The sequence below is a fragment of the Montipora foliosa genome, chromosome 9, assembly GCF_036669935.1.
Source record: "Montipora foliosa isolate CH-2021 chromosome 9, ASM3666993v2, whole genome shotgun sequence".
NCBI lineage: Eukaryota > Metazoa > Cnidaria > Anthozoa > Scleractinia > Acroporidae > Montipora > Montipora foliosa.
In genome coordinates, this window is record NC_090877.1 from 32,684,881 (window position 1) to 32,697,380 (window position 12,500).

Here is a 12,500-nt window from a genome sequence, read left to right on the forward strand (position 1 = left end):
GAACTCGGCCGAGAGAGGGTGGTTGCGTGACTAAAGTTTGCGCAATATTAATGGCTTTTCATCCGGTCTGTACAGGAGGAAATCAGAAAGTGCCTGAATATCAAAATTGAAGTTTGACAGTATACTTACTGATAAATTGAAGGCTCTTAACTTAAATCCGTATATTACCAACTGGTATCTTAGTTTTTTACGAAATCGTAAACAACGGTTAGTGTTCAGGGGTAGCAGCTATTGCTGGTCTAATGTAAACAAAGGCACTTGTTTAATATTTTTATTAATGATCTCGATCTTGTAAGCTGTCCTGGTGCTTCTCTTAAATAAATATGCTGATGACACTACGATGCAAGTTATTGTAAATAAGGCCAGTACTGATTGTGCTAGTGATGTAATTTCGCAATACCTTAGTTGGCCAAGTACAAACTATATGCCTTGCAATCTATCCAAGTGTAAAGAATTAGTTTTGAAAAAGAAAGGACAAGCAAATCCTAGTCCTATTGTTAACATAGAGCAGGCCGACTTTCTGGTGCTGCACTAGTTTTTTTAATAGACTGTATTTTAAATATACTTTTATTTTTAAGTAACAACACGTAAATATAGTTATGTATCTTTACTTGTATATTCAATAAAGACAAAGAAGACGAAGACGTTTTGCCCCGTTTTGCGCAATTTGAGTGCTGAAAAAGGCCGGTTGCTGTTCACTCAAATGTCACAAGAGATATATTTTTTCGATGGTGACATGGGCATACTCGAAAATTTAAATCCGCGTGCTCTTTGCAGCAGATTCTAACTGATACTATGGATTTCTTTGTTGGGTAGTCATGAGAATTTGGTGTTATGTCAAGATCACACCTCTTAAGCTGATAATAATCTTCATTCTCAGTACCTGACATTTCATTGAAATTGTGTGGAGGATTTACGTACTGATAACTCCTGAGACTCAAAGGGTTAATAATTCCTTGGCTCCCACGAGTTTCCCATATCACAGAGGAAGACCATCCGAACCCCCCCCCCCCCCTCGTTAGGGGGAAAGTCCCATATAAAAAGGGGAGGGATGCTCGTCTGAAATTTTACGTTAAACCCATAAAGGAGACCAATCTGGCGTGGCACAGGCTTTTTTTGACCCTTAAAAGAGACCATGTTATAAAACAGATAAATAAAAATTACAGCGACTTTTAATGAGGGCAAAGACATTATCGTCTAATACTTTCACCTCGGCCGAAGAAATATAAAAGTGCAAACTTTTATATTTCTTCGTGCGCAACCCTAAAGGAGACCTTCACGGCTACATATTGCATTTTGCCCAAAATACCCTAAGTAAAACCAAAATCCGAAATTTACACCCCTAAGCGAGACGACGAGCACCCCTCCCCTTTTTATATGAGAGTCCCCCCCCCCCCCCTCGGGATCCGAACTAGTAATTCGAAGCTCGTTCGTTAAGAGCACGACCGGTAAAAGAAATCTCTTCATTTCATTCACCGAGGTTAACATGTAACATCCCCTTCAGTACATCAAGGAAGATCTGTCGAGAGACGTGGGATATTTGCTAAGTTAAATGCAGAGCAGTTACGCTCTTCTTTTGCCGTCGACCATAGACTGTATTCATAAATGGCGGCTAAGTAATTATTCTTTTGTCTTTATGTTAATCATCCTCACTGGCCTCGTTAGCGCGGGCAAAATTCAAAAGAACTTTTGCTCCAAAGTGAGGCCAGTGAGGATGGTCAGCACAAAGAAAAAAGAATAAAAGAATGATATCTTGGCCGCCATTTATGAATACGGGTTATGAAACGAAGGTCCATGGGAGAAAACCGCGAAATAAACAATAATCTTAATTCTCTCTTTATCCGGCCGGTGCACAATTGAAAAGATACTGAGCAGTGCTTCCTGAGGTGCTGTTAAATATGGAAATTTATGTGAAGTATCTTTTCAGTCTGGGTGATATCCTCAAGTTTGGACAACTGACTGAAATCAGTGTCATTTCCAACTATTGCTTATACTAAGTTTGAAATACTGTAGATGATGGCTCCTTGTATAGCGTAAATTCTGCTTAAGAAGTAAACCAGTAAAATCAATAAAGGGGACCCCAGCTCAGCCGCCTCCAGCGCTTTCCATTTTCACTGGTCTTTCACTCGGCGTTGCAGCTCGATTTTAAACGCTGTGAAAAGGCAGCCGCGCCCCTCTCGGTATTTCCATAACAAGCTTAAGTTGTTTGTCAGTCACCAATGCGATTGACAATCAAGTTCAATGTTAATAACATTCAAGAACAACTCCTACGGATAAGACGATCAGCTAATGTGGCGCTATATTGAAGTCGTAAATAGAAACCACAATCGCAAATATTAGGTCAATTGTGCCTAACATTTAAATTTTTCTAACAATGTCCCAAAAAAAATAACCAAGAATCACTCAAAAAAAGACAAAGTTTCAATTTAACACATTCCCGATTTTACCGAAGTTTAATTTCAAATGGTATATTGTCTGAAAAAATAACAAATAAAAATTCTTAGTTATCGTCCCTAATGACCACCGAGTCTCTGATCGCATTTAAGTTAAATGTTTGTCATCAAAGGTCACATTCCTTTCATGGCAAAGTAAACTTGGTTGCTTTCTAAATGAAACTGTACTCCTTACAATGATGTTGTTCCTACAACTAAAATCGTAGCAAAATTCACAATACGCTGTCACTGAGATTAAATCCGCGAAATATTGTCTCACTGTCTCTAGATAAACTCTGTAGAAACTCGGTTACCGAAATCTGAAGTCAGTTTTTGTTCGAAAATTATTCTAATTTCTGGCTGTTTACCTTGCGTGCGATAACTAGCAGCCGAGATTATGGATTTCCAAGTGGATTGCTTTAGTTTCAAACGTGAATGAGAATATTGAACACATATTGAACGAAGACAAAACGAAAATAATATTTTACAGAGCCTGAACCACTTCGCGATGTCACATTACAGAGAACTCCGAGAAAACTTACCTTTCAACCCGCTTCTCGCTTTGCGCAGGGAATTTGAAGGTAAATGAATATTATCCTTGTGGAATTAGCTTTATTAAAGGCACGTCTGAGTGTCCATCAAATTAAATCCAGTAAGTTATATTTGAATGCCATTCCACGCATAAGTGCTCAAGAGATCACGCAACATGAGAGTCCATCGACACTTCGACTACTGTCGGTTGTCGCTAGGAGAATGTCGGTAAATTCTCGGAAAAGGCAGAGAAACTATGGAGAGCTGAGTCGACTTTTTGGGGAGCTGCAAAGATTAGGTTGCTTTCAGTGAAAAACAACTGCTTACTTTTTGTGTCTGTGATTTTTCCTTCGCTCCTTTTTTTAAGACTATACATACGATGTTTACAAGATATGTGGACCACTTTAACCGTGGAAATGGGAACTTTGGTGAAAGCTAAAGAAGAAATCACCCTGTCAGTTTACTATAAAAAATCCTGAATTCTGATTGGCTTCTATATCAAGCAGCTACTCAGAAAACGCTAAATATACCGCGAGTTTCGTAAAGACGAATGTCTGCACATAGCATGCATAAAACCCAAGAACAATTTCTCTTGTAAGACCTTAAAATCAAATACAGTAAAATCTAAGAACCTGTTAGCCTAAAATTTGTCAGTTAGACCCCCTCTAAACAAGAACCTATGTTTGAAAGTGGTTCTTATTTTCTAAAATCTAAAAATATGTGCACTTTGACAAATAAGATCAATTGATTATTATTATCATTATTTTTTTTTTTTGTTTGAACTTAATGTAAGACTCCTTAGATGCAACTCATTGATGTAAATAATATTGTATATTTATGTAAACTTGTCAATTTATTAATTTATTACTATTAATTTAATTTTTACCTGCACCATCTATTTTGCCAGTTCACTTCTATACATATATGTATATATTTTTGTTTTCCTTTCATTTAATTCCTGTGGTAGTGGCCATCTTGAAAGCATTTGCTACTATGGCGCACTTTTCCACTTTTTCTCACTCAAGTATAATTAGTCTGTTTCCTTCTTTCTTTTAAATGTTATGTCCATTATTTATTTTCTGAAATAGTGCATAATAATAATAAGTCTTGAGATCTCTTGAAATCTCTGAAGATTCATGTGATCTTTCAATTTGACTTATTGTAGTCATTTATGTGAACTTTTTAATTCTGTATTTAAATTTTATTCAAATTTAATATAAGGGATAGGAAAACTGGCTGCTGCATAGGGTACGACGGCCGGATACCACTAAATTCTGCTATCTACAAGTGATTTTTTTTTCATCAGAAATAAGAACCAATTTAAGAACCTGGATAGCCTAAATTTCTGTCAATAGACCTTTCTCCAAAATTGAATGAGTTAAAATTAAACTGAATGAAAAACTGATACCAGAAACAGAACAAGCACCTTTACTGTAAAGCAACCTTGCAAAGTTTCAGCGTATTACTTGTTATATCAACTGAGGAAATGTAAGTTGAAATTTGACAAATTTAAAGACGTTTGTATTACTGGGGGTATACGTCATACCCTCAATTATACAAACGTCTGTAAATTTTTCATGGTTCAACTTACACTTTCTCAGCTGATATATTATCTGATATGCTGAAATTTTGCAGGGTTACTAATGTAAAGGTGCTCTTTCTATTTCTGGTATCAGTTTTTAATTTTAACTTATTTGAATTCTCGGCCGCCATTTTGGAGAAAGGTCTATTTTTACCATCTATGTAAGAACCTGTTTTATAGGCTAAAGTTTATAATGGAAGGTTCTTTCTCGCGGGGTTTTACGGTATCGGAAATCGAAGGTATAAAACAAATTTACTCGTTTTCATTTTCCGTTGGTAAAATAGTTAAATATGACGCTTTGCGTCCCGTCGACATTTTCTCAAGTAATAAAAACTCTATACAAAAGCAAAACTATTGTCAAATACTTGTGAAATGTTCGTGGCTAGTCTGACGCGGCGTTTCGCCTCGGCCAAAAGACTTTTCTGAGATGCTCAACGAGTTTGCCTTTGAATTCTAAAGGTCTCTGAAGAGTCTCTTGGCCGAGACGAAACGCCGCGTCAGACTAGCCACGAACAATTCACAAATAATAACTAATGGTTTAATTATTAACAGGGCTCTAAATTGCGACTCACTGGTCGCCAATGCTACCACAAATTGAGTGCTGGCGACTAGATTTTCAGAAGTGGTCGCCAGCTGGCGAATCACGTTTTGTATGATAACCTAGGATAAAAGGTAAACAACTTTTGTATTTCAATCTTTACATGATGAAATCATTCGGAACTGGTAGCTAGAACACGACTCACCGAAGGACCTCCTCGGAGCTACCTTGATATTGATAATAAATTTATAAGGAACCTGGAAACGCATAATGAGTTTGAAATTTGTATGGAACCTTCAAAAAGGAACAGGTTTCCTTAACGTAAAGTAGGTTGGAGGACTTGTCACCTCTGTTAGAAAGCGGACACCTGCAAAATTGACTACACAAGGTGATTAATAAATGGAGAAAAATATCGGCAGAAAAGTACTTTAAGAAACCAAGTTCCTCTGATTTTAAAGGCTACTGAAACCGTACGAGCCGCTTATCCCGGTCGGAGACTGGTAGGAGCATTGCGGTTGTGTGGGGGCCTAGCCCAAGCAATTGTAGTACTGCATGAGTATTGCGTTTACTCGCGATGAAGGTAAGTTGCTTGCCACGCAAGCTGTAGGAGAATAAAGAGCTACGGTTTGAAGTGGTGAAAAGCAAGGATAAAGGACCCATGTTTGCCTTGCTAAGGAAAAACGGACTTACGGACGATGCCTACTAATTCAAAGGTATTTTTGCGCGGTTCACTGAATATGCGGAAACAGTAGAACTTAGCAAGTGCTCTTGCCTGTGTTAATAAGCACTACCCATAGGAAATCCAAGTATCTCGAGATGCGCAGAACGTATGCGCAATAACAATAGTAGGCACCGTTCTTACGTACGTCATATATTAAATACGTTGGCGACCAAAATTTAATATCTGGCGACCAGATTTTTCCTCTTAGTCGCCAGCAGGCACCTGCGCAAAAAAGTTAATTTCGAGCCTTGATTAAGCTAGTGTATAGACCTTATTCATAAATGGCGGTCACATTTATAATTCTTTTGTCCAAGTGCAAATTAGCCTACCAAGCCTCATTTTAGAGCAAGACTGAAATTTTTTCAATTCACTGTATGGTACCGAGGCTTGGTAGGCTAATTTGCACTCGGACAAAAGAATTATAAATTGACCGCCATTTATGAATAAGGTCTATTAAAAACCGAGTGTACCTACCATCGCTTAGGTCCCGGTATTCCAATTTTTAAGCAGCTGGCTGATTCAAGTATCCAGTCACCAAAACAGCTGTCTACAGTCCCTCAAAGGCCGGCCATATTCCACGTATCCTAAACTAAAAAGATTTAAAAATTGTAAAATTTTGCCAAAACAGTCAATGAGATGAACCCTGACCCAGAAAAAGGCTGGCAAGGAAAAGAACCAGACAGGAGGACGAGGCTTTTGGATTTGAAAAGAAAAAAAATTCGAGGGTGGTAATCTTTCCCGCAGTTGTTTGGCGGCGAAACCGGATACTTCCGCAACCTGCGCAGGATCAGACGAAGTTGGACACACGTTGACGCCTTCTCTGTATCCCCGTACGAATCTCGCGATAATGAGTGGTAGATGCCTTTAATGACAAAAACTTGAAGTACAAGCTGCTGTACGTTTAGACTTCCATGTAATAATTTATAATAGTATCAAAAGGAAATGACAAACTTTTACAAGCTGAGAATTCTATATACTCTACATGAAATTCTTTGTAAAAGCCTCCTGAAATTTTGCCTTAAGTTACTCAGTTGGCTACTGCTTCCTTGGAAAAGACACATATGCTAATCCCACGCAGCACGATTCAAATCATAATAAATGCATCTAAAAACAGACGCAAACAAACCCAGCAATTGCACTGGTCACCTTGCTGACAAGTTCCTTGACACAATTTCATCTTCAAAAAAGACAATGTACCTTGTGTGTCGACTTTCGCGTCAGATGTTTCAATCGGCCTCTTCACCTCACGAAATATTAAACCTTAAAAGTGAAGAAAATACTTTTTATATCCCCTTACAAGACGCAAATAAATAATAAGTACTTTTCATTCTGGCCGCCCGCCGTATGTTGTGTGTAAAATGGCCACCCATTCATTCTGGCAACATTTTTACTTAAATGACACGCACGAATCGCGCCACACCAAAGGGAAAATTCTGTGAATTTATGAACTTAAATTCCAAGTAGAAAGGGTCATAGAGGACAACAGAAACTTGACTAGATTCACAGGATTTAGCAGGGCACATTTCTCAGTGAAGGAAAGAAAATCTCGTATACGCTTTCACATCAATTAATATCTTTGTCTCATGGGGAAAAACGAATACCTTTTATTGCTTCAATCATTGCATGCGAACAAAATATCTACTATTTTCATAAATATGTTAAAACTACCTCAAAACAAAACACCTTTTATGCTTAATCCAGATTTAAGCTTGCAGTAGTTAAAATTGAATTTTCGGAATACGAATAAATTCAATACTCACCAGTCTTTTTTTCTGTCGATCTGAGATTGATAAGCGCCGAGATGAAATCTTTCAATATTCAAGTTTCTTTCAATACATGGTTAACCAGAGCAAAGAGTGAAAGTGGGAATTTCCCATGCCACTGATTCCCCTCTACCAAATCTCTTTTAATAAGATAAGATTTTTTTATATTCGCTAATTCAACATAAATTATACGCCGGAAACTAAAGTCTGTATACAATAAATGCTTTGATGTCGCTGACAAAAATTCAAAACAGGAGTAACATTAGAACTTGCAATCATGAATAGTTTTGAGTCTTAAATTTTACGCTGGATAATTCATACAAAGACCACCACAAAAGATTTGCTGATGAAACGATTATTTCGGGTTTTCTTTTCTTATTTTGAAACAGACATAATGCGACAGGGCTTCGAATCTCAAAATTTAACACTTCACCTTAAAACACAAAACACACAATCACAAGAAATCTAGATATTGAAATCCACTTCAATTTAAGTTATGAATGTGAACCTGAAAAGGTACAGTGCAACGATTTTTATCAAAAATTTAAAAATAAATTACCTTTTAATGGCTTGATCGCATTAAAATCATTTCTACATTTCTTACGCGATTTCAAGTCAATCTATGGCAAAAAAAAAACGGTTGGCCAAGATACACTGTATGCTTTATCGAATTTATGCCAGTTCACAGTACCGTAAAACGTTCACCCGACGTTTTTAAGTTCGCATGAACTCTTTCTTGGCCCTCCGTCGCCCAAAATAGGTATAAATAGCTTGTGCATTAAAGAAGTTGTTTAAATAAATCCATTTTATCATTATTTTGCGACTTGTACTAACCGAGCAGCGTCCTTTGGATGTTGAGGTGTCACTAAAAATAGCTTGACACGGTCCCATTAAAGCACCGTTTCGCGGACTGAGATCGCGCAAAAACGACACTACCTGAAGTGACGTCATGAAGTTAAGACTACCGCGTATGTGCTTTCCTTCTCTAATCAACTCAGTCTTTCTTAGCCTGCGTTGCTGGGGGCATTGTTGGCGCGTGAGGAATAAGCCGCGCGGAGAATGAGGAGGAGCGCTGTGAAATGTACTTCACAGCGCCCCTACAAAACACCTAAATAGTTGTAAGCGCAATCATTTCTTACGTATGCCGTTACTGCACCCTCCGACAGTGTAAATAAGGTTTCAAATCTGAAGGGCCCCTTTAAATAACGCAACTTTCAAGTTTTAAGCAATAGAGGACTTTTTCCGTGTTTACATAGCCTCATCTAAAGACGAGGGGGAGTTGGGAGAATTCGAGACAGTTAAGCAAACCCTCGAGTGCGTCAAGGGTTTGCATAATTGTCGAGAATTCTCCCAACTCCCCCGAGTGTTTAGATGAGGCTATGTAAACAAGGAAAAAAGTCTTCTATTGCTTTTATAAATTATTTCTCAAAGACAATTCGACATATGAAGGAAAATGCTGGTTTTTTTACTTTTTGATTGAAACAGATTTTCTTGATACGCGCTCACATTTCCTACCAGCCAATCAAAAAGCGCGTCTGACAACACACAACCAATCAAAATTCGTATGATGTCACAGCCGTGTTCGTTTTTAGTTATAAATGGTAATATTGAATAACCAGATAAAATTTCTTAGAACTGGGAAATGGAGCCTTAAAATTAAACCGATTTAGAGTAAGTGGCTTATGGCTAAAATTCAAAATCCCTCATTATATGTCACATTTGCGATCTTCCGGCTAACAATGCTAACCAATTTTTTGTACTTGGAAATGTTCAACCTCATATGTGAAGATTTCTCCCACTTCTTTTTAGGCGCCAGGCGACAGAGAGACTTTCATTAAGTCACAAATCAAGCAAATTATATCCCAAGGAAATTATCTGAAAGAAGAAAGTGGCTTCTTATCGCTCTTTCAGGCAGGAGTTGTCAGTTTAGCGATAACAATAACTTTCAGCTGAACACAGGCATCAGATAATGTAAATTTGTGCTGGTATTCCCAGATCTGTACCACAAATGACTAACGTCATATTTGCCAACCAATGTCAAGATGATAAAAGATGCCATCCCTTCTTCAATGATTTCGTCTTCGCAAAATTATGAACAAGTCTTATCATTACTTGGTTTTGGTCGAATGTTCACTCTCGTCATTCGCACCTCATATCTTTTCTGTCTTTGCCATATTATCAGCGTGTCATCTTTTGGTCAGACAACTCCGAAAACCTGATTGGTCCAATCCGCGATGAAAAGGGAAGATCAATAAATATCAAGTTGATGTTTCGCTAAGGATTAGGTCGCCTTTATCTTTCAGTTGAACGAGCGTCAATTCGCAATATTAATCTGTTTTCAGTAGACACGTCTTCCTCTATTACCGATCGGCAGCTGCGCACAGTCAACTCGTTTTTGAATTGCAGCCGCATCACAAACACCTTAATTGCATTAATCAAACCGCTCCTCAAAAAAAGGAGAAATACTAAGAGCTTTAATTCCATGAAACAAGGAGCACTTTCCTTTTGAATGGAAAAACCATTCGTTCCGATGGGACAACATATATGGAACAGTCCTTCCCACTGGAATTTTTTTCGCAAAAGGAATAACTTCACACGTGCTCCTCTTTTCTCGTTTTCACCGAAATGACCGGTTTATCGCTGAACCATTTGCTTCACGATGGAAGACCCGGCGCTCCGTTTATGGAATGCAGTACTTCCATTAAGCGAAAACTTTTACCAATTTTTCTGACCAATGGTATGTTACCTTTTAATTGTGGAAAATTTCTACTGTTCAATTCGGCGGAAATTCTCACCGGTATTACCTCTCAAATGGAAAGCGCTAAAGACGTTTCCGATGCTTTTCTGTCCAACGACAATAAACTGTTATGCGTGAATATTTACTGAGGTGGGCGAGTAAATTGGCATAAAAAATTCACCTCTTTTAGAAAACGAAACATCTTCCTAAAAACCGTCCTTTAAGGCGGTGATAAGAAAAAAATATTATATTCCTTTTTTTCCATCTCATTTTCACCTTTTCATGCCATATGGCGAATACAAATTAAAACACTTAATCTCTTTAAAAGCAAGACAAAAACCGATGACCGATAACAGCTCGGGTATTTCCCAGACGTGTCTGAACCAGCAACATTATTTTTCGTCAAGTGCTCATTTGTACAACACTATAAAGTATGCTTTTCTTACCTCGCATCGCCTGTCGTCACAGTTCTTTTAAAAATTTCAAGACCCAAGCAAAATGGGGCTTCTCGTTCTTCGACAAAGCAAGGTGTTACTAGTTATATTTTTAACTTGTATCTCTCAGAATCAAGCTGATAATTGCATAATATTTATACTAAAGGAGCGGGGTATCCAATCGAACGAAAATGGAACGATTGGTGTTCGTACGTTCGGTCTTTGCCTTCTTTTCGCGTAGTGTTGTTTCGGACCTTGGAGAAAAAAAATCCTCTGGTACCCAGGGTACTAAGGCGTCTGAGAAGAGTAATTTTCAGGGTAACCACATAAGAGCAAGAGCTTGCAATCAATAGAGATGATAAAAGTAACAAGCGATCAAGTAAAACTATTTTTTTCCTTCAGAGCGAAATCATCGTAATAACCCTGGAAGAGTATCCAATCGAACCTTCGGTAATCGAACAAAAATCGTTCGATTACTGAAAATTTAATTGGGGATACCCCGGGTAAAGTACTAGAGTCACAAGCATTTTTCCGCAAATAAGGCAAATTAAATAAACCGGTCTCGCGAAAATTTGAAGCTGAGCAATAATAGTGTTTACCCTGATATCAAGAAAATAAATATATAGTTAAACGAGACTCACCTGAAGTCGAAGTTTGACTGAGATTCTATATAGCAATTGGTCTGGAGCTAAGAGGCCAGGATCTTGTGAATGTGCTGCGACTTTTACGAAGGAGTCTTGCTTCCGCTGATAACACTCCCCTCGATCAGCGGTGTGACATTCGGGTTACTTTTCGGAGGAGAGAAACGACTCCCAGAAATATGTGTGCGTTCGCAGGCAAGCTTTTCATGAAAGATCGGCATCAGAACCGGAATAAGAAAAACTGTTGCTTTAGCGGAATCCAAAGGGATAAAGGAGTTTTACTGCGAAGTACGCCACATGTTTAATCAAATGACAACGCCAAATGATTGACAAGACATAATTAAAGACCAAACAATAAAAAAAATCCTTTGATTTTATTTGCTAGTCTAAAAGAGTGCAATAATTTATACAAAAATACAACGACGTTTCATAAATCGATTTCCTAACATGCAGTTATTTTTCGAGAACATAATTATCACTGTGTTGTTAAGATTCTGTACACATTTTCCAATTATCTATGGAGATTGGTGAAATTTGATTACTAACTTGCTACTCACACAATGACTGAGGGAACGATCAATTGAAACAAGAGTTATAAGTCACATTAATCGTACAACTGAGTCTGGAAATGTGCTAATACGGATTTCAGTGAAAACGAAGAACAAAATGTGTTGCGGCAGTTTGTTGCCGCAATTCCCGTCCTGTCCCGTCCCGTCCCGTCCTGTCCCGTCTCTTTGATTTCTGAAAGCTCTTCATGCACTTTGTGGCCTTTGCTTTTCTCTTGCGCTTTCGATACTGCGCACAAGCCTGTAACAAGTCTCTTAAGACCTTTAGTGATAAAAGACTGGCTTTTGTTTTTTTCTGCCATCGCTCGGCTAACAACTAAAAGTAACTCTCAAGCTACATTTTTCCTGACAAAATTAGCCTTTCAAACTGGTCAACGAGTGATCAGTCAAATGAGAATGTCTTCTGATGATTTCCCCATTTCACTACTTCCCCTTTCCTCCTTTTCTCCTACCCCGGCCAACCCTTTTGAGAAAAGCAAGCACTGTTTTTTTTAGTGCATTGTGGTCCAGTTTTCATATTTACTGCTTTGCGCATGCTTCTTTCACATGACCGCA

At 38.1% G+C, this 12,500-nt stretch overlaps 2 protein-coding genes across 3 annotated transcripts in view; both read right to left on the reverse strand.

Annotated features, from left to right (window-relative positions):
* The window catches only part of LOC137972004 (tumor protein p53-inducible protein 11-like), a 25,975-nt gene extending 18,911 nt beyond the window's left edge, over window positions 1-7,064 (reverse strand). Inside the window, exons 1-2 of one of the 2 annotated variants that reach the window (XM_068818796.1) lie at window positions 7,002-7,064; window positions 6,279-6,393 (exon numbers count right to left, since the gene is read on the reverse strand). In XM_068818796.1, coding sequence (XP_068674897.1) covers window positions 6,279-6,281 — 3 coding nt within the window. In that variant the 5' untranslated portion in view covers window positions 6,282-6,393; window positions 7,002-7,064. Of the gene's footprint in view, window positions 1-2,974; window positions 3,131-6,278; window positions 6,394-7,001 lie in introns of those variants that run through there. The other variant, XM_068818797.1, reaches the window with a different exon arrangement.
* Window positions 7,065-11,741: 4,677 nt separating this feature from the next.
* LOC137972001 (rho guanine nucleotide exchange factor 39-like) overlaps window positions 11,742-12,500 on the reverse strand; it is a 10,778-nt gene continuing 10,019 nt past the window's right edge. The window contains exon 14 of the mRNA XM_068818791.1: window positions 11,742-12,500. This exon is cut by the window's right edge and continues 90 nt beyond it. Within this exon, the coding sequence (XP_068674892.1) occupies window positions 12,488-12,500 (13 nt within the window). The 3' untranslated portion in view covers window positions 11,742-12,487.